We start from the raw sequence: 22095 nt of genomic DNA on the forward strand, positions 1-22095 counted from the left end.
GCCCTGGGCAACCTTGTGTAGATCCAGGCCTGGAGGTTGGTGGCCCTGCCTGTGGCAGGGGGGTTGGAACTCTGTGATCCTTGGAGTCCCTTCCAAGCCAGACTATTCTGTGATTCTTTGATTCTATGAATTGAAATGGCGCCTTGTCAGACCTGTGTAATTTGTGCTCTTGGCATTGGGTTTGTTACCTCAAAAGTCAACCTGTGGTCAGTATTCTGGGGGTAGGAATCTTCGCTAAGAGCAGAAGGGCTGTAAACATGAGCACATGGCTGGAGAAAGGTGGGCAGCTGAGGACAGTTAAAATGAGGACTACAAACGTATCTTTCTGCAGGGTCGTTTTCTTTCATTCTTGACTCTTGGTATTTCAAAACAACCTCGGGGTTTTGAAACAGAAGGGTTTGATATTTACTGTTTGGGATTGGCAGTACTGGATAAAGGAGATAAAGGGGCTCGTGACGGAGCACACGAACTGTTTGTGAGCTATTGTGCAACGAGTGTCAGTGAACCTGTGTCTTTGTGTGTTTAAAGTGTATTTCCTGACATTTATTGGCAATTTTAAAGGGATTTATTCCTTGCTGTTCCATAATCCCTGGTTCAGAGCAAATTTGCAGATTCTGAAGATCAGAAAGGACCATTAATGCCATAGTCTGAGTCTCTGGATAGCTTGAGCCACCTAACTTCATCCTCTCCTGTACTGAGCCCAATACTTTGTGTTCAGCTACAGCATGTCTTCGACAAAGATAGAATATGATACGAAGGTGGAAAGATCAACCACTAACCCAACATTTTGTTCCAAGATCCGATCATTATCACTATTTAAAACAAAATGGGTAATATACTTCTCATTTTTCTTTGTTTGCCTTTGGCTACAAGAATAATTTATGCCCAAACTTTTATATCGAAGTAATTATTTTTTTAGCCCTTTCAAAATAAAGTAAAAGATATTGCAGTGAATCTCCATGGCTTTACAGAGAAAAATAGCATCCTTCTAGTGGTTTGATGCTGTGGTCTGCAAAGCAGCTCAAATGCATTTTTAAGGTCAGTTGAACTGTATTAAGGTCAATATCCTAACCTGATCATTATTTTTAGTGGCTTTTCTTCTTTAGAGACATTTCTTCAGCCTTTTGAAATCCTGTGTCCCAAGGAAAATTAAACTGGTGCAGAAAACTGAAGTGGGAAAGGAGGGTTGTGTACTTAAGGGGGGGGGGAAGGCATTGAACTGGAAATGTGTGTAGCAAATGGGAATGGGCCTGGCTTGGCCCCTTTGGGCTATTGCAAGATAATTTGGGAAAATATTGCAGCTAGAATGAGGATCTGAACCAAATGGTTTGTACTAAGTAACTTGAGTGTTGTGGGTTTTTAACGTGCTACTAACCCAAACAGTGGATCCTACCTCTATTGAGGCTCTGGGCCTGGCTCTTATCGCAGTATCAAACATTCAGAACACAAACCAGGGAGAAAATCCTTTTCAGAGCTATAAAACCATCTTCTGTTGTAAGGAGCTTGATGGGTTTTGGCAAGACTTTCAAAGAAAACTGTTGAGATCGTCTCGATGAATAGGAACATTAATATATCAGGTATGTATTATGTAAATCCGAACTTCGGCGGTGTGCTAGATAAGATAAATGGGAGCAAAGAGCAGGCTTTGAAGGGTGTTGGTGAGACTTTTGTGTGTGTGCTTGTGCACCTTGAACGCTCAGCACAGGACTCGGGAGCCCATGGGGAGCCATTGAGGTCCCGCAGTCCCCTGTGCTGCTTGTGGGGAGGCTGCAGTGTGATCATCCACATTTTGTCAGCCTTTGGCACAACCTCACTGGGGCCACAGCACTGCGGTGTTATCCTTGAAACCCCTTTTTTTTTTTCCTTTCTTTTCCTCCCTGTTTTGTTCTGAGGGGTTTGTTCCCGGTTTCAGTGCAGGTGGAGGAAGGCTGCTTCATGGCAGGACCAGGCTGTGCAACCCCTTTACACACCCCGGGACGCCTGAGCCATGGATGGGCAGGGTTACAGCAAACCCAATCTGTGTGCTGAAGCAAATATTTGGGGAGGGTCCGGCTTGGCCCCTGCAAACACATTCAACTACTTGAGGACCACTGACAATGAATTATCGAGATAGAGACTTGAGAGCAGATAAGCCCAGGGCACTTGTGCATTGTATACAAATGGACGGCCTGACCCTCGCATCTCACGTGAGGTGGCAACAAGAGGGATGCTGGAGCTATTTCCTGGCACACCTCTGGTTTCGTGCTCCGTAGTTGAGCAAGAGAGGACTGATACGGGGACCCCCACACAGAGAGACCACGTGCTTCACCTTTTCTTGCCTTGCTTCATCTCTCGACGCGCCCCACCGTTACTCCATAGGTATTTTGCTTAACATGTCTTTCAAAAGCCTCTCCCTGCTTCGCCAGTTCCACACACTGACTTCTCCAGTACCAGCCCAGCAGAGCAGTGTCTTGGCTGGTGCTCACAAGATGCAAGCCCATGCATGCCACCTTCACGCCTGCTCCTCTGTTTAGCATCACCTTTCCTGCTGCCCCACGGTGCCGGTAGCCAGCCAAGCACCTGCCCCATCAGCACCCGTGTTCATCATCAAGGGCTCAACCCTTTGAACATGATGCCAAAAGCTATCAGGTGGCCCATAAAACAATTTAGTCTAGACGTGGAAAAAAGGCTAATTTTATATATTTTTTTCTTTCGCTTTCCATTTGGATGTGGGGCATTTTCGAGCCAGGTTATTGAGACAGTTTGTGACCAGAAATCAATCCAGGCTGAAAAAAATGTAGGTGTACCTGTTTACATTATAAACCACAAAATGTTTGTATCCTGCAACAAACATCTGGGAAGTTGTCCAGACTAGACATTACAAATGTGTTAACTACCCTGAGTTAACCGGTAATCAATTCGGGCCTAAAAACTCGAGCGTAGGCCTTTCCTCTGAGACTCTTGTTTATAACGGGGCTTTCATTTAGAACCTGACCTAGAAACCGTAATTAAACTGTGGCACATTCTTGACTTTCAAACAAACTTCTGGGAGCTTGCCAGCACAGAGTGCAGACCTGGGTTTTACCAGGCTTGCATCGAGCGGTGATGTACCACCTCCTTCACTGACTGCTCTCGATGGCGGAAATGCCTGCCTGGTAGAAATCGTGGATCATACCAGCAGCCCTTTGAGGCTCTGCTAATAAACACATGAAGGGATTTGAGGGAACTGTATGAAAATACTGGTCTTTTTAATGCCACCGGTTGGGGAGAAGGTGTATTATCCAGGGTAGGAATTTCTACTAATTAATGTGCATCTTTTGGGTTTAAACGCTGCTTTCAGGTTTTGCAGTCCAGGTTGGCTCCGGTTTCTCCATCAATACTAGGCAGTATCACCAGGCAGTGGAAAACCATAGCCATGAACTGCTGGAGTAGCTTTGATGGAACGAAGGGTTTGGCTTCTCCAAGCAAATGCTAAGGAAGGGCAGTAGATGGTGCTGTTATTCTCTTTTTTGAAGACAGGGATGGCCGGCTGAAGGCAGAGGCACAACTAGGAAGATTCACAAGGTGTTCCTAGTCCCCAAATCGTAAATCGGGCTACTTCAAATCGTGGGATCTGTCCTTCAGAGGATCTTCAGATTAAATTAAAAGGGGTCCTTTTCTACAGATAGAGCATTTTGATCTTTCAGATGAGATTCGGAGGTCACATTTTCAGACTTTTTTGTCGTAAATTTGAAATTTATCATCTTTATTTTTCCCTCTTTAATAATGTGAAGTGGAATCTTCTCACCATTTTAGTACCCAGCATGATTTAGGGGAACTAAATTAAATTAACGAGAAACCCCAGGATTGTGAAACTTGGCAGTAGTAGAAGCAGCTGGTTTCAAAACACACTGAACTTCAGGCTGTTGGCAAATCAAACGCATCTGACCCCATGCGAACTGGGATGCCAGGAACGGGTCTGCGACCACAGGGCCTCCTACCCCATGGGTCATCAAAGCACGTGCTGGAGGGATGACCTTCCTGGCCTGCATCAATTTGGACACAGCAGTTTCCTGAACAGCAGCAAACTCTGTATCAGGATGACATTTATCAGTTGGTGGGGTTTTTTATTTCTTAACCTAAAGATTTATGAGGTTTGATTCTTCACAGCGACATTGGAGAGGGCAGAATTGGGGGCCCCTTTGGATTTCACTTTTATTTGCCTTTCTCTGCAAGGACAGGACAAAGTCCAGGCTTGGCAAACACACCGTGACAGGGCAGCAGTGATCGGTGCAGGTCAGACAGACCATTGCCTGCGGCCAGCATGTGAAAGCAGGCAGGGGAACGTGGCAGCTCTCCTGCCCTTAACCTTCTCCTGCAATACCCCAGCTGCCCCCCCACCCCGGCCCCGACTCGCAGCCCCTCTTGTGATGTTTTCTCCAGCAGCAGCTGTTGGTGCTAAAAATAGTCTTGAACAGGGTAGTGGTGCTTCAGCTTTGGACTTTCCAGAAGTTTACTGGTGTTCTGGTCTCGTGACTCCAGTTCAGGCCACCTGATGTGCAGCACTTAACTTTGCTCCAATTTCCCGGTTCAGTGGGGAAGGATCTCAACTAAGGCACGGATAACAATCAGCCACCCAGCACAGCTCACTTTCTTATTTTAGGTTTCCTAGAGCCATGGCCATTAGTAGCTCCAAGAAATACAATAGGCAGGGCCTTGTCCTTCCCTGCTGCATGTCCCCTCTCCAGAAGAGCTGCTGCCAAATCTTCCCCGTGATGGAAAAGCAGAGTTGTTCCTTTATAAAACCCCCACTATAGATTTGAGGTTCTCCACACTTGCAAGCAGAGCAGCCTGGAGCACCGGGGTGCATCTGGCATGGTGGAGGAGCATCACTGGGAACTCAGGGTCCCTGCTGCGTGATGGGCTATTGCTGCAGTAACACTGGGCTTATGAGATATGTCGTAGGGGCTAATTAAAGTTGTGGTGGGCCAAGGAGAATGGGATGGGGTAAGCAGTGTAAGCACAGGCTACAGATCCACTCATGTCTCAAAAAAATAATTGTTTTGCATTAAGTAATGCATGGGATAAACGATTTCTATGAGCCTGGGAGCAGAAAACAGAGCTACTTCCCTTCCCTTGTCTCTCCCAAACCCACCCTATGTACTAGGGGGAAATGTGACCTCTCCACAGCCTTCTCTTTCCCCAGTCCTGACCTCTGTCTCCCCTCAGACACGGTCTTCTATGAACAACAGAGAAAAGAGGAACTTTTAATTTTTTTCTTTTTGCCCTTTTACCCGCATTGTGATGAGTGGTCACTCATGTGGTGGCTGAATGAGGAAGAGCTTCTCTCCATTTTAAATTATTGCCACGTAATTAGCAGGTTTCCACATAGTCATGTCCAATAGATACAAAGGTGTGATGGGCAGCATCCAGCTCCTGCCCCTTTTCCTGTTACAGGAGTAGTTTTAAAGACCATATTCTCCTACACCAACGCGGCTCAATGAACAACACACATTTTCCCTTTAAATACTTAATTGAGTTTTGAGTATTTTTTGAGTTAATGTTTAAATCTGGGCAAGAACAAGTGTGAATATTTTATCTTCCCATAGATTATCAGTGCTCCATCCTTTGTCCACCAAGTGTCCAGTCCAACTTAGATGGGAAGATGGTAAAAACATTGCGAGATCAGTTGGTGTCCAAAAATGCAGGGCAAAAATTCACTGACACCCTGAATGTAATTGGGTCCATTAATTTATATGAGGAAAAAAACCACCCTTCAGTCTAGAGTGGGAATTTAGAGCCTGACTAAAAGAAAAAGCTGAGCCCCAAAAGGATAGCTGTTGCGTGGCATATTCAATAATTGCATTTATGAATAAACAATTAATTATTGCCAATTAATCTTGTGCATATTTCTGACAAAGGCACAGAAGCTGCATTTTGGCGCTGCTTTGTCAAGCGTGAGCTGAGCAATTGTAGTGGCTTCTCCCTCAAGAAACTGTCCAAGATTCAGACTGTTTGTGTGCCCATGCTTGCATCAATTAACAGTACAATCTTTTTTGTTATGAAAATGCAAACATTAGTTGCCTGAGGGGTCTTATAAATGCAAATATAAAACTGTACTTTCAATTCCCCTCTAAGTACAAAAAAGGCTCTTTTTTTTGTTTGTTTGCTGTTACAGTGACAAGTCTCTCTAATATTATTATTTTTTGAATTTCCTCGCTTTAAAAGCAAAATTGAATTTAACCCAGGGAATTTTAGCAGGGATCATTTTCAGTCAGCAGATCTGGGGATGCAGGGAGGCTGAAGCCAGCTGCCGAAAGCCGTGGGCTCCTCTCCCAAGGGCCAGGCTCTGAAGGGTGCAGGGATGGCAGGGGTGAACACTTGGCCCCACAGCAGAGGTGGTGAGTGGGGCTGGGCAGCGTGCCCACAGCTGGCGTGGGGCTGGCCCCCTCGGTGGGGGAGAATTCCCACGTGAGGATTCTTTCCACTTGCTGCAGGCATCTGAGGAGCCTAAATTAGGCACCCGCACCTCTGCTACGGTCAGGAGAAAGAGAGAGAGACCTTGAGATGTGTCCTCCAAAGGCTGGAGAGGAGGGGTGGTGGTTTGACTGTCGCCACAGGGCACGACTTTGGGCCAAAGCTGATGTGTTTGTGCTCGGTGCCGTGGGGCGACACCGACAAGAGAGAGGTGTCTCCTCAAAAGTAAGGTGGGAGATGGCACCTGAGCACGTCACTGAGGTGTAATGAAAGAACTGGAGGAAAGCCCAAGGTCTGTTTTCCCCTTTCTGTTTTACACCGCACATATAAAAGTAAAATATGAAAACAACCACTTTCCTTTCTTCCTCCCAGGCTGGCCCTGATATGCCCGGGTATGTGCCTAAACAAATTCCTGGAAAACCTGCCCTTGCCAAGGCACAATCTCTAGCGCTCGGGTTATAGTCTACAGCACCACAAAAAGCAGCAGGGAAGCGTGTCCTTGCTGGGGTGAGGGGTCCCACCTGCCCTCCCTGCCTGCCTCACCAGGGACGCAGCAGGATATGTGTCTCGGCACAGGATTTGGCCCAGCAGCGGTTTGCCAGCACACAGACGGAAGGCTGAGGTCAGATACATGGCTGAAAAAAAGAAGGAAAGTGGTTAGATACTGTCCTGAGCAGTTTCCTTTGGTAGCACACACTCTTCCCACCGCAACGCACCACTGGCTTTCCTGCTCAAAGCTGCTAGCATCGCCATCCCACCAGCCCAGATTTCTGGGAAACCCTTCATTTAATTCCTTGATGATTTTTAATTAGCCCAAAGGAGCGATTAACCAACATCATAATCCCTCACTCAACTCCAAAAGCTCTCTTAACACTTATTTTAGGAAAGCAGCGTGGCTGGTGCGGGAGGGCAAAGCTGTTATCGTTTGTTCCATGGTGGTACCTGCTGGGCAGGTGGCATGGCCAAACCCATCCTGAGCAGGCAGGGCAGGATCCGGCCCTGCTGGGGCAGCCTGGTTGGGGTCTGCCAGGCTTTGGGGTCTGCTAAGCTCTGGGGTCTGCCAGGCTCTGGGATCTGTGGGTGCAACACATGCTGCATCCCCTCGAAACGGGTCTGTCCCGCCACATGGAGCAGAGCTGGACGGCGAGAAGAAAAAACGGGGAGAAGAATCTTTCGGGTTATTTGTTACTACTTTCCCCCCACCTCGCACTGTTCCCACCTTTCAGGAGTCCTCCAGGCTTGGATGGGCTGGCTGTTTCCTTTCTCCCCCCCTTCTCCCGCTGCGCTCCTCTCTGGATCCGAACGCTAGAGGCTCCCTCCTTCTGGCCTACGAAAAAAACTTTAGTTCCTGACTTTTTTTTTTTTTTTTTAAACTTCCCTCAGGAAAAAAATGTGGAGTTAATTATATGTAAAATGTCAGATGCAGGAAAGGGGCTGTGCTTACTTGGATATCCCATCCGAGGCGAAGTCACTGATTTCTTTTCCCCCCTTCTTTTTTTTTTTTTTTCTCCTTCTTCTTCTTTTTTTTTTTTTTTTCCTGAGGGGTGGAAAAGGACCTCGCGAAATAAAAGTGCAGAAACAAGCCGGTGGCTCCCAGAGCGGCCGGGGCGGGCGCGGCGGGAGCCCCCACGTAACGCAACGCAACGCAGCGCAGCGCGGAACGGAGCAGAGACACCGAACCCAGCGCGGAGCCCACCTGCCCGCGGGAGTTAGCATCGCCCGGCTCCTCGCTCCGCACCTTTTTTTTCTTTCCCCCCGCGTACTGAGATCTTAATACAGATATATATATATATATTATTTTTATCCCTCCCCCCCGGCTTTTCCTCCAGGACTTTTCCAGCGCCTTGGGACACCCGCAAACTTCTCCCTCGCTCCCCCTTCCCTCCCGCCCCTCCTTTGCTGGTGGTTTTGTGCTTGTTTTGTTTTTGTTTTCCTTTTTTTTTTTTTTTTTTGGGAAGACCCGCCTGCGTTTCTCCTCCCGTGCCCCACCGGAGAGGCCGGGAGCGGCTCCGGCAACGCGGGCAGCACCTCCCCGGCGCACCGCGTGTGAGCCCGGCGGCTCGGCGCGGCTCGGCTCGGCCCGGCTCTGCGCGGCCCGGCTCCGCTCGGCTCGGCACGGCACGGCTCGGGCGCTCGCCCCCGATAATGCAGAGCTACAAGTACGATAAGGCGATCCCGCCGGAGAGCAAGAATGGGGGCAGCCCGGCGCTGAACAACAACCCGGCCAAGAGCAGCAGCAAGAAAGCCCTGCTCATCTGCCTCGACTTCCTCTGCCTCGTCATGGGTGAGCAGCCGCGGGGTTCCGCGCCCCTTCCCTCCGCTCCTCTCCCCTCCACGCACTCATATCCCCCCGCAACACATACACGCACACCCCCGGACCCCCAGATCCCCGCTTTGGGAAAGTTTCGCGGCGGGAGGGCGGGCAGAGCTCGGCCGTGCCCCGGCCGCGCCGCTTCCCAAACAAAAGCGGAGCGGGGCGCGGAGCGGGGACGCTGGCCCAGGCGAACCGGGGAGCGGGCCGGGCTGGCGAGCACGGGGGCCGGGCGGCGGGGAGCGCGTCCCGCCGGGGTCACGGCGGGGCTGGCGGTGGGGGGGAAAGGGGGGAACGGAGCAGCCGGTTGTTCGCGCAGAGAGGTGTGCACGGCGCGCATACACACACACACCCCAATGCTCTGATTACTATTACTACTCTTTACTTATCGCTTTCCCCCGCTGCCATGTCCTGACCCGGCGCTAGGGAGGGGGACAGGAGTGCGGGAGGCTTGGGGGGGGGGCGGGGGGCAGCCCGGCTGCCGGCTGTACGCAGGGGGCACTGTGGGCTTGGGGATGCGCCCCCGGAGGCGCCCCCCGGGCTGTGCCCCGCACCCCGCCCGGGCAGCGGCGCGGCGGGAGGCGCCGGGGCCAGCTCCAGGTGGAGGTAGCGCTCCGCGGCCAGCACGGCGGGTCGGGGCTGCCGGCGCTTCTCGCAGTAACTGGGGCGGGGGGAGAAGGAAAAACAGACACTCTTGCCGCTCCGGTTACTTTGTGCTGCTCGGATACCGGGTTTACCCGCGGTTCTGACCCCTTTTCCCTCTCCCCCTCTCGCACCAGGGGCAGGCATCTCGCTAAACTCATTTTCTTTCAATGATGGCTTTGAAGTGCTCTCAAGCATCTCGTAGTCTCGTAGCTCGGCAGCTCCTTTTTAGTTTGCTGGCCTTGCCTGCCTTTTGGAGGTGGTGCTGCTTGTGAGGAGACTGTCAGCAGCAGCCTGCCTCGAAAAGATTTCGCGTGGCAAAACATCCCCCGTCCCGTGGTGGCTGCAGCGCTGGATGTTTAATTGACAGGCGCAGGCAGGGGAAATCAACTGCCTTCCAACAAAGAGATTAATAACACAACAGCACGTGAGTTTAATACTCCAGACACCACGGTCTTTAAAACAATTGTTTCTGCTTAGAGCCCGGGTTTTTTTTTTTTTATTATTTTTTTTTAAAAAGACTGTCAGTTTGATTTAATTTTTTGTGTAGTTTATTGATCATCTGGTGTATATTACAAGGCACTAATGCATTAAGAAAAGAGGCATGGTTTTCTCTTTATATTCCCACAAGAATAGAGACCAGCGCAGAAAACTTCCATCTTCTTGTATCTGGAAAAAATAAAAATACTTGATATCCCATATACGGAGCTAATATAAGTAGAAACATAACTTACCTCACTTGTTTAAACAGAAGGTTGGATTCCTAGTAAAACAACTTCGAGGAGTCAGAACTTTAAAACTTTTATTTAAGCAAGTTCTCTTAACTTCATGCATTTCTAGTGTAAGTGCTGTTTGGATGGGTAAAGGGGTTTTCTTTTCCCCCTTCTCTAGGCTAAGGGTCCTAAATGTTAAAAAAACCCTCAGTTAGTTGAACATGTGTTATTCTACTTGTGATGGTTCGGGTAAACAGAAGTTATCAAGCATCACTGGAAGGTATTGTTTACTGGGAATAATGTGAAGCTGTGAAAACTGCGATTGTTTTGCGTTACTACAGGTGGAAATTGGAAAGTAAACACAAGAGTTGGTTTGGAGTTTGTTGGGTTTTGTTTTGTTTTAAAGTGTGAGGAGCATTTAGAAGTAAGAGTAGGAATTCAACAGCTGAAGGAAAGTTTAAATCTGGCTAATTCCCTGCAGGTGAAGAGCAGGGGAGTAATAGTAAGGGTGATGATTACGTAGCCCATGATGTGTGGTTGGGGATGTGCTTTTCAAATGCACCCAGACCAGTATCATGGGATGTGGTGGTGGATGACTGGACATGAGTTGCTGTGAAAGCTGGCTGCCCCCCTTGCAGAAGGCTTGGCTTACTCTTCTCTCTTCCCTTTTGCTAGGGGCAACTAAGAGCTCGTAGTTTCCAAGCACTTGATTCCCATTTTGTTCTTTCCTGAGCTTGCAAAATTAACCCAACCCCCCCCCCCCCCCCCCCCAAAAAGCAAAAAACCAAAAGTAAACCACTTTGAACATGGAATAAAGGTGCTCTAGCTGAAGTCTGTGAGAGAAAGCTGGACAGATACAAATGGATGGGTATTTGAGTTAAGTTTAAAAAAAAAAAGTCCTATGTATGATAATGAGAAGCAGTATTGGGCAAAAAGACTCATTTTAAGGTGGAGGTACTCAGTAGAGGTCTTCTGCTGGTGCATGTAGGCACATGGCCAATGGCCTCCAGTGCAGTTAAACTGAGTTACGCCTCTTGAGCAGCTGCCCAAAGACATTCAGAGTAGCAAGGAAACAGAAGGCTTTTTCTCATTTGAGGACCACTTTAGGAAATATTAAAACCGGTCATTTGATTTGCAGAGGTCTGTGACGCTGCCTTGGCTTCTGCTGCAGTCACTGCTGTAATTTGGACCTGAATTGGTTTTCTATGAGGGGGAAAATGAAGAAAAAAACCCCCCATAAGCTATGGCTGAAATGACACACTTTAGCTCTCCGTGAAGTGATAGATGTGTACAAACCCTTCTTTGTTTACATACAAATTTAAACAAATTACTCAGAAGACGATTATCATAAACATCTAAGAATAAGTAAAGCAGAGTTATCAGGAGCTTCCTTCAGCTTTAATTTGGTGTGAGCTGTTAGAAAGATCCACTTTTCTCTTTCATTGTTAAGTACAACAGTTATCTTGATATTAAATGCATGAGAGGGAGATTTGTATCTTCGTTCTTGAGTAGTAAAGTTGTGGAGCCATTGGCAGAAGCGTGTTGCTGGTGGAGTAGGTCGGATCTGAAGATCTCTGAACCAAACCCCCTATTTCTTCTCTGTTTTCAACTTGCTTTGGGTTGGCAGGGAGCTGAATATTTTGGAATACCCCACTCCTCTAACGAATGCACTTGGCACTGACAAATCCCTGGTTTCTTGCGTGAGCAAGGGGTTTCATCACTGACACTATGAACTTCTCAGGAATTTCGTGTCGGTGCTTAACTCGGTAAAAGAGGCAGAAAAGAACTGAGTGTGCATTTATTAAAGCAGGTCATCCAAAGGGGGAAAATAACTTTCTCCATCTGCTTCCTCCTCTCTGGAGGGCTCTGTTTAGAGAATTAGAAGATGCTTCCTGAAATTGTTAGGGCTGTGGGTGAGTTTGTTGGTTTGGAAGAGTCCCCGCTGCCCTGTCGCTCTCTTGCTGGTCACTGCGACACATCTGAAAATGTGATTGAGAAGCTCAGCTGGGGGTTGGGGTGTGACTGGAGTCACTACTGCTAAGCTGGGCCGTGTCTTCGTGTTGTAGAGCTGTAAGGAACTCTCTGAGCAGCAAAATAAGTGTGATAGGAGGACCTTCTACTCTACCTTTATCTGAGCATCCTCAGATTGCAGGCCCATCCCTTTACTAGGAGGTTATTCATAGAATGGTCTGGGTTGGAAGGGACCCCAAGGGTCATAGAGTTCCAGCCTCCCTGCCACAGGCAGGGCCACCAACCTCCAGGCCTGGATCTACACAAGGTTGCCCAGGGCCCCATCCAACCTGGCCTTGAACACCTCCAGGGACGGGGCACCCACCACCTCTCTGGGCAGCCCGTTCCAGCACCTCACCACTCTCTCTGTAAAGAACTTGCCCCTAATATCTAATCTAACCCTTCCCTCCTTCAGCTTTAGTTCATTTCCCCTTGTCGTGCCATTATCTACCCTTTTAAAAAGTTGATTCCCCTGCATCTTATTGCACCTCCTACCCAGAGTAGGCCATGGCAAGTCCCAGAGGGCAGCCTTCCCCAGTGCCAGGGGGTTTTTGGTACCCAGATACAGCACTGCATGGAACTGCTGCAACCAGCTACCACCTTTCTGCAGGAGACATGGGCCAGATGAGGAAAAAGCCTCCAGCCCAGAGGTGGGCTATTTGAGACTGGCTTAAATTTAGCCCTAGATGTAGCATCTAGGGTTAAATTTACTCCTCTTTCTTAGACCTGCTGTTTTTCCCCTTGGCAGGGACTCCCCATGTTCAGAAAACACTGCGTGGCCACCTGTGCTCTGCTGACGGGCACTAAATTGAGCGTTTAATCTCGGAAGAGGGGAAGGCTGTGTCAGCAAGGCCAAAAGAGCAGATGTAGGTCTTCAGTAGCTCGTATTTGTGCAGCTTGCACAGGTAGAACAGCTTCCAAAACCCTTCTGTTTGCTCTATAAAATAGGGGGCTTTCGTCCGGCCTACCTGCTTCCTAGGCTGGTGGAAGCTGGGTTTATGGGAGCATGTGTTTGAGGCTGGTGATATGTAAACTGCACATAATTTACTACCCTTCTTACTTTCTGTCTCTAATTTAATTTTCTCTCTTCTGTCAGTCCCTGTGCAACACAAGTTTTGCTGCCTTTGGGAGGTTCTGAGGCAGCAGATGGATTGGCTTCTTCTGACCTTAATATCTCACCAGCTTTCTCACAAGTTTGGCGTCTTCTCTTGTCTAGTGAGTTTGATGCTAAAATCAACTTTGAAAGTAAATATTTACACTAGCAGGACCTTGACATGTTTATGTAAGTGGGGTATAATCTTATAATTTGGGCTAACAGTTTAGATTACTCTTGACTTTCCTCTTCTGGGTAGAAAATCTTGTTGTCATCCAGCTTTCAGAAGCAAAAAGGGCCTGAGCTCTGCTGGGGCCCCTGTTGCTCCGTCACCAAAATTGGTGCATACAGGCCTGGGATTGTCATTTAGGTGTAAGGAGTGGGAGGAATTAAAGATGAGGTTAGAGTTATTTGGATGCTCTGAAGTTGAATTTGATGAGCTAAGCAACTTTGCTTTGTTTAGGTTGGGGGTTTTTCTTATTATTTTTAAGACTACCCTGCCATGCAGGGCTCGCTTGTCGTGTAGGTAACCTCTTTCTATAACACTCCCAAGGAAACTGCTGACCCAGCATTTTCTGATACTCAGCAAGGGACAATGAGATCTGACTATACTAAACCACCTGGGCAGTCCCAATGCCTTGGCAGTGCCTTCTCCGTGTTGGGAAGGACCAAGTCCATACCAGACACAAGAAGCTGTGTGGGTGGGGAGTCATCACTGTGTTTTGAGCCTCCCTAGATGGGGTTTGGTTGTTAATGTTTATGTAGTGCTTCTTTTAATGCCTGTAGGATCTCTCGGCGGCAGCAGGGTCTGTTGAAGGGATGGGATGGGCTGGAAGTGCTTGGGCAAAGGCAGGCTTACAGAAGTGGCATCTTGGTGTGGGGCTGTGTGGTTGTATCCCACCGTCACTTGGGAGTAAAAGGGGTTTTTTGGGGCCTTGAAAAGATTCTTATTAAACTAACAGGAAGTATCTAAGCATGATACCCATCCTTAGTTTTGCCCCTCTCTTTAAAGACAAAAGGAGCCAAAGATGAGTGAAGGAAAGATGAGAGAGAAATACTCTGGAGGTGTTTAAAATACTTTTTCACTGACTTTATAAAAACAAAACAAAAAAAAAAATCAAGAGCAGATTATTAGTGACAATTATCCTGGAGGTGTTAATTGTAGAACAAGGAAATGCTGTACCTATAGCATTAGGTAGATCGAGTCCTCAGGGGTATAAATCTGCTGGTTTCCTGAGTCGGTGGAATTTGGCCAGCCTGGAGATGTCTCCAGGAAAGCAGAATTAAGTGCAACTGCTTCATGGCCAGAAGTGCTTTGATTCTTGTGTACCTGCTGCTGAGACAGGCAGGAGATGGGATCACAAGTACAGTAGATGACACTTATTATTTTTTTTAATTGTCTGTTTGTAGTGAGCACATAAAATAATATAAACATCGCTCCCAGATCAAACAGATTATTTTTATACCCTTGCAATCTCAGTTTAATATGCATGCCTTTCTTAGGCTGTTTTGGTCTGGCTTTGTTTGTCTAGGTACGGGCTGAGGGTATATCCTCCAGATGCGGTGCCTCCGTGTACCGCCCAAAGATGGTTTGCATACCACAGCCGGGGAACCCGCGCTGCACGGGCACAGCCTTGCACACCAGGGCTCCTCTTTAATGCCTGCATCCAAGATAGGAAGGGTGTTTGCATGCCTCCATCTCTATCTGAAATGACTTTAAAAGAGGTGGTAGGGGAAAGCCCCAGTCCTGCTTTGTGTAGCTTGCTGCAGCGGAGCAGACTCCATCCTCTCCGTTTCATTTGTACAATGCTCCTGCTTCATCCATGGTAATCCAGAAGGGACCGTTGTGGTTGCCTGGTCTGCCTGTGACTCGAACAAGGGCATGCCTGTTAAAGGCAGCAGCCTTCAAACCCTCCTGTTCCAGCATCAACACAGCCGGTGCTGAGAACGGCCGCTTCCCCTGGTCCAGCGCATCCCTGGGGGGCCACGGCCCGGGAAGGGGGGCGGCAGGGAAGCCCCCTCCCTGGATGCAGCTTTCCCTCCTTGCAACAAGATGCCAACTGGGGATTTGGTATGAACATTGTCACCTTTTTTCCCTTTTATTTTTGTTGTTAGGGCCCTGGCTTCTGCAGTTGTGGTGGCTTGGGTTTGGGTTTTAATAGGTCCGGGTTTGTATTTAAAAAAAAAAAAAAAAGAAAATACTTGAAAATGAGAACCAAGTGAATTATAAAGCCTCAGAAAAAGATGTAAATTACTCGGTCTTCTGAATACACTTAATGATTAATTTAATTTTTTTATTATCACTTTTGTTCACTGGCTGGTGTGGCAGAGCTGTGTGAACCCCTGGTACACCAGCGGCTAAAGCAGCCCTCTGGGCTTCCTCCCTTGGGAACACTGTTCTGCAGGCTTTGCACATCGCTTGGCTGGGGATGGGGTCTCACCAAAGGCTGTTAAGAGGATGCCTTGTCCATCACATCTTGTGGATCAGCAGGACACTTTTTTCAGAAGGGTGTCATTAGCCCTTTCAAAGCCACCCTGGTTTGCTCTCTCCCACGACATCTACCTCAGAGAAGCACTATCTGCTCTGCAATTTTAGCAGGTGAAAAGCTCCTAGGAGCAGATCATGTGTCCATGCACGGGGTTAGGATGGGGCAGCTGTTGGGAAAGTTATGCTGGAGAATCATTTTGTGCCCATCAGCTGCATGCACTGCCTTAGCTGTAGCAGTGGGATCATTATCAGCAGAAGCTGCTCCTCAAGTTGGACCTGAGGAGGCAGAACATCTCCAAAAAAGATGAATTTCAAGTGTCTTTATGTAGCTTTTTGATGCAGACCATTGGAAAAACTTGCCTTTAGCATGTTTGTTACCAAGACAATGTATTACAAGTTTGAAAGTTAGGTTTGTCCTGGTGGGTTTTGAAGTACCAGAAATTCCTATAAACTCTGTCCTTCCAAGTTGGTCACGTAAGTGGGCTTGTTTTTCACATGCGTCGGATGTTTTGAAGGCAGAGGGTTGAAAACCGACTCTCAGCATCAAGTAAATACTAGAAGCAGAACATGTAATTTAACTCCAGAGCTTCTGATGCTCTGAAAATGCCTGTGCTCTTTATGCTGTGTGTTCTTGTTCCAGCGTTGACTGTAGCTCGCACCCATATATGAGCTTGTCTTATCTGAGCACATGGTGCTCTCAGTCAGGAGCTACAGGGCTAGGCTGGGGCTGCCAGCCAAAGCCCAAGTGAAGCAGCAGTTAGTCTGATGATGCTGGTGATGGCTGAATCAGTGGAGGGTGTTCATAATCCTCTAGGACTTTCCCATAGTTTTTCATCCCTTGCCCAAAAAGACATGAAAGCTGTGTTACCCATAGTACACAGAAGCTTGGGAGATGCCTCCAGCATTTCTGATAAAACATACCAGCGAGTTTAGCCTAGGGTGCTTGAGAGGCACAGCAAAATGAGCCTGGATTGGCACTGCTGGGCTAACCCAGACTTTGCCCTGAGCACCAAAGGTAGCTGTGGTATGGAGGCATCTTTTGCTGCTGTTGGACTTTGTGGGTGACAGGATGTCTCTCTTGGAACCTCTTCACCTTTGCTGGTTGGAGGAGCTGAGAACAGTGTGGTTCTTCCTTCCACGGGGTTAAAAGGAAAAAGTGAAAGTTACTGGTTAGTGGTTTTGGGCAGCCATCCCTCTTGACACAAATGATGGTTCATCTGAGAGCTGGCTTCTCCCAGCAGCCCCGGGGTTGTAGCATGCTGCCGTGAGAGGTTAGTGACCATGGCATCCTGCAGTTAGATTTCACCTGGTTTTACTGTCAGTTAGCAACAATGACAGCTGGTTTTGAAAGATTCAACAGCAGTATCCCCTTGTCTCATCGTGTGCTTACTGGAGACGGGCGCTGCACATGTATATTAATAGCATTGCTGTTAATTCAGCACGTGCTTATGCAAAGCTGAGACACAATCCTATGCCCCAAAATGTCCAGCCCCTGACTTTGAAAGCCAGCGTGCCAGATGGGGTCTGGGCCTGTGTCTCCTTGATGCTTGGCAAGTTATTTATGACCTGAGGTGAGGTGATGTGTCTTACCCTAAGCCTGGCTGCAAGGCTGAGCTTGAGGCTGGCCAGAGCGAGCAGCCAGCCCAGCCCTGGTTATCGTTCCCACCGACGCGGACAGCGAGGTCTCTGCTCTGCTCTTTGTAGCAGCGCAGCATCCATGGCAACCGGTCCTTCACCCCAAGCGTTTTGAGGCCTTCCAAGGCTTTTCTGCAAACCCACCGCTCTTTAAAGTGTTAGTTTCCAAAAGGAGAGTCAAAAATAGTGTGGCAAAACACTGATAAGCAAGTCTGGTCAGGGAACACTTGGGTGCCTTTATGTTCTGAGTGATGCTCGTGGAGTGATTCTGGATGGACGGTAAGCTGACAGCAGGCAGCAAAATGCCTTTGAAGTTGATAGCTGTGAATCATTTTGGTGTTAGCAGGTTTCTGAAGCTGCTCTTTGATCACTGATCAGATGGCCTCGCTTCTGGGGAGCTGCTTCTCCCTTGGATTTCTGGGTTTCTGCCCAGCTAAAGCCGCGGAAGAGTCCCATGCCAGGATTTGGGCCCTGTTGTCCCTGGTACTGCCCAGGCACATCCCGGAGGAGTTTTGTGCCTCTGGGAATTTCTAAGCTAAGGAGACAGAGAGCATAAAGGAGCATCACCTCCGTGTGTGGGCAGGGAGCTGGAGCCTGCATAGGCTTTGAAGGCACTATTTCCAGTGCAGATGCCCAGTGGGGCTTCCAGAGCTACTGAAGTACCTCTGAGTCCTGATGATTTCAGTGAAGCTGCGGACTTTGATGCTTCTGCCAGTCCTGCCAGACCATCACCAGCCTCCCAAGGTATCTTTTTGAAATCAGATCCTAAACAATGCGTGACCACAGAGGAAAAGCCTGTGGCTGCCAAGGCTGGGGCTGAAGCATGTCCCTAGGACGAGTGTACACCTGTCCCAGAGCTTTCCACCTCAGTTCCTGCAAAAGCTTCCCTGGATGGCTCCATTCCCATACTTCTTCGCTCTGCAGAAAAGGGAAATGACCTCAGATCACCCATTGCAGCAGGATCTGGCTTGTCTGCTCTCAAAGTAAGAGCTGAATGTTCTCTGGTTAAGAATACGGAGGAAAAGGTGCACCAAGATACCTGCCAGCTGGTAATACGTAACAGAAATGGCTAACTCGTGGTGGAAGGGCTTGGAGGGGTCTTTAGCCTACTCATATTTGCCAAGATAAGAAAAAAATTCCCTTTGCTGCCTAACCACAGAGGCTGTGTTATCAGGAAAGGCCTCAGGGGGGTTTGTTGCCTTTTCTTTATTTATTTATACGTTTTTATCAAAGTTTGTGGCATCAGAGACTGTTCCATGAAATCATTCCATATTTTTTCCCCCACAATCTGAGATGGCTATCTCTTTTCCATCCAACGCTCCTGCTTTCTTGATCATCCCTGCAGCTTTAGCATGCAGCTGTCATTCTGCTGCAGCTCCCACAAAGCCGGCGAAAACCAAGGTAACAGCAACATTTTGAGTGAAGGGGATGAAATGTGGGATAGGTTCAGCGTATTTCTTTGTCATTGTTGGAGTCCTATTCAGTCTGGAGCTGAATAGGAGGCTGATTAGCATGTGGAAGCATTTCTAAAGCTTTGGGCTGGGAGGATTGGGTGGTTTGTGTTGTTTTTTGGTTGGGATTTTTTTTCTTAAAGAAGAAGTTTTGTGGCATTTTATTTTTCTGTCTGAGCTGGCGTGAGTCTTTGTCAAATGCAAAACCCATGGAAAAGTCAAATAGTGTTTTGAAGAAAGCCTGGTTTGATAAATCACTGTGTGCATCAGGCACAAAGAAGTTTTCCAGTGCCTGAAGCTGTAAGAGTCTAAGGATGCAGCATGTTTAAAACAGCCGGATGAGTGGGGATAGAGTTTGGGATGCATCTGGATTGTGGGACTTGGCTTTTGCTCTTGCTGAAGTTGCCTGCAAAACTAGACATTGCTTTACGAACACAGGATCGGGTCCACACTCTGAAAATCCACCTGCTTGAATGCTCAGCATTTTGCTTTCACAGAGAAGGACATAACGCTGAGGCCGATTAAAAAGCAAACTAAAGTGGAAAAACAACTTTTCCCAAGTGAAATTGCTTCAAGTCCAGGGCCTAGGGCCTGTTTTGGAGAAGAGGCTGGATTTTTTTTCTTGCTTATTTTTATTTCTTTCCCCTCTGGTGTCAGGGTGAGGTGCAGGACTGACATTCCAGCTAGTCCCTTGCTGCAAGGTCTGCTGTATTTTGCTTAGAGTGGTAACTGGAGTTGCTGTGGATCTGTGCTAGACCAGAGGGCCTGCTGTGGGGGTACCATATCTCCTGCCCATTGTGGGATTATGGGGTTTTGAGGGTGCTTGGAAGTCCCCAAGGGAGACAGTGGGGACCCCGTTGCATGCCATGGGGTGTATGGATGTAGCACACTTGTGCAGCCTGAGCAGGCACTGCAGGAAAAGCATTTAACTTCTGGGTGTAGTGACTGATGGACTTGAAGCTGCATGGAAAGTTGGAAATTGAACCCTCTTGGTGGTACATATATGGACCAAACTCCATGCTTGGGTTTCTCCAAGGAGCAGTGATGCTTTGTCTAGTTTTCTTTCAACGATTCCAGTTAAAGGTGGGGGCAGGGGGGAGAGAAGTGCCTCTCCAGCTCAGTGGTGTGCCTTAATGCAGGCTATTGAGGGCTGATTAAAGCTATTGTTTAATTAAGGAGAACTTAGCTCCTCTGGTCGTGATTCACGATTAAAGGACTGATTGAAATAATTCTGCAGTAATTTCTTTCTTCCCTCCCCTCCACAACCTCTTTATTTACCATGAAGAGAGTTCCTCACACGCTGTATGTGCCCCAGCACTGAGGTTTCTGAACGCTGTTACGGGACCGCAAACCTGCTGGCAAATCTGGCCACTGCCAAAGGCATCTGAACATTAAAAAGCCCTGCAGAGGGGTGGGAGGGAGTTCAATCTCGGGATACGCTGATTTGGAAAGGGAATCCAAACAAAGAGGCTTTTCAGCAGAGGCTGAGGCTTGGCTTCTCTCAAGGGCAGTTTGGGCTTGGGGAAGCATCCGGGAGGCGGCGAGCGGAGCAGGAGTACATGAGCTGGATGCCGCGTGGTGTAAGGTTTCCCAGCACAGCGCGGTTTTGTGTTACAGGCTGGGGAACTGGCTGTGAGTGCTCCTCTCTCTTCTTTTCTTTCTTTTTTTTTTTTTTTCTCCTCCTTTTATTCCTGTTGGAAACAAAGGAGAGGTTTTAGGAAAAATAAAGGTTCCCATCCCCTGCCCCACCACCCCTGCAGGTTTGGCTTGCCTCTTGCTGGTGATACTGGAAGGGACCCGTCGGTGTGTCTGACCTGAAGAAACTCTTTGCTGGATCCCACGCTGGCCTCAGAAGAGCATTTTGTATTGCTTAGAAGGCCTCATCTGCTCACAGGCTCGCTAAGGGCAGGCTGACATGAGCCCTGGGATGCTGGGGACCAGGCACTTCCTAAAGGCATGTCTGGCTTAGCTAAGGAGAAGTGAGGTGGATGCTGGAGCACCTCTACAGCAAGAGGGAGGCAAAGTGTGTGTGGGGTCTACTGGGACCCCCTGCTCCCATGGCAGCTCTGTCTCTTGCAGTAGTACCTCCAAGTGCCACCACACTCTCTAGAAGTGCCAGGAAGAGCTGAGTGGGGAGGAGGTGCTCCCAACCATCCCAACCAACCAGTTGGGGTTTTTTTTTTATAGGCACCAGATGGTTTTAATAGAGGAAAGCTGAACTTCTTATGACCCTTCCCCACAGACGTTGTTTGTTGTTTTGTAATTGTGGCCAGGACAAAACCATGTCCCAGAACCTGCAGTAAGTGTGAGAGCTTGGTGCCTGGTGCTGCCTTCTCCCACCCCACCGGGACACCCCCACACCCCCCATGCTTCTCTGCTTGCCCTGCCTCTGAATTATCTGGGGGAGAAGCTGCTGGGCATGAAAGACTCTATTAGCAAGAGTACAAATTGGAGAAAACTGAAACATCTAAAAGCAGAGCGCAAGGAAGCCATAAAATGTCAGGCTATGTTTTCCCTGCAAGTTGATTAAAAATTCTTCTGATAAGCAAGGAAGCTTTCGTGGCTGGGAGGGACCTGTATTGTGTCAAATGCTCTGAAAGGTTTATTAGAAGGATAACGTGGTGTGAGCGTTGGGTTGTGCTCACAGCCCTTCTGGTGCGGAGTTATCCAGCAAGGCTGGAGGCATTTTGCAATGGGATGGGAGTGAGAAGTGTGATGGAGAAACCACTTCTGCTGTGGAGAAAGGAAAATGAATGGAAATAGGGGTGTCTGGAGGGTAGAGGGGGAGACACGGGTGTCTGAGCAACTGTCAGAAAAATTAACACAGGCACTGGCTGGCAAGGAAAGCTGTATGATAAAGGCAAAGGAAGAGCAAAAACTATTAAATTACAGTTAATGAGGGTCACTGGGTGTTAAATGTATAATCCATAATGAATTACATGTACATCCCATGAGTTTTGAACACATGGTTGTGATATGGCTGGTACCTTTGGGAGCAGTGTTACAGCAAGGCTGACTGTTTCCAGAAATTCCTTCTTGTGGCCACTTGTTTCATGGTGGCTCTGGGGACACTGAGGCCCTGCAGACTTGAGGGAGAACTTCTCAGCTTGGCTTTTGGAAAGTCAAGTAGAAGATGGAAATGAGGGCTAGGTCTCCTGCTCTCCATGGGAAAACCCACAGTGGTGGCAAACCAGTGTGCCTAGAGATCTGCTCAAAGTCGGTGCCAAGATGCTCCACTGGGCCCATGGTTTTGCCTTAGCTTGAGAAATCTGTTTGGGGATCAAACAGGAGACAAGAATGGAAAAGCAGGAAAACAA

At 48.3% G+C, this 22095-nt stretch overlaps 1 protein-coding gene across 2 annotated transcripts in view; it reads left to right on the forward strand.

Moving 5' to 3' along the window:
* Positions 1–1463: 1463 nt before the first annotated feature.
* PLPP3 (phospholipid phosphatase 3) overlaps positions 1464–22095 on the forward strand; it is a 53175-nt gene continuing 32543 nt past the window's right edge. The window contains exons 1-2 of one of the 2 annotated variants that reach the window (XM_084266478.1): positions 1464–1577; positions 7978–8719. In XM_084266478.1, coding sequence (XP_084122604.1) covers positions 8581–8719 — 139 coding nt within the window. In that variant the 5' untranslated portion in view covers positions 1464–1577; positions 7978–8580. The remainder of the gene's footprint in view (positions 1578–7977; positions 8720–22095) is intronic. The other variant, XM_084266479.1, reaches the window with a different exon arrangement.

This window comes from Gallinula chloropus (assembly GCF_964237585.1).
Source record: "Gallinula chloropus genome assembly, chromosome: 6".
Lineage (NCBI taxonomy): Eukaryota > Metazoa > Chordata > Aves > Gruiformes > Rallidae > Gallinula > Gallinula chloropus.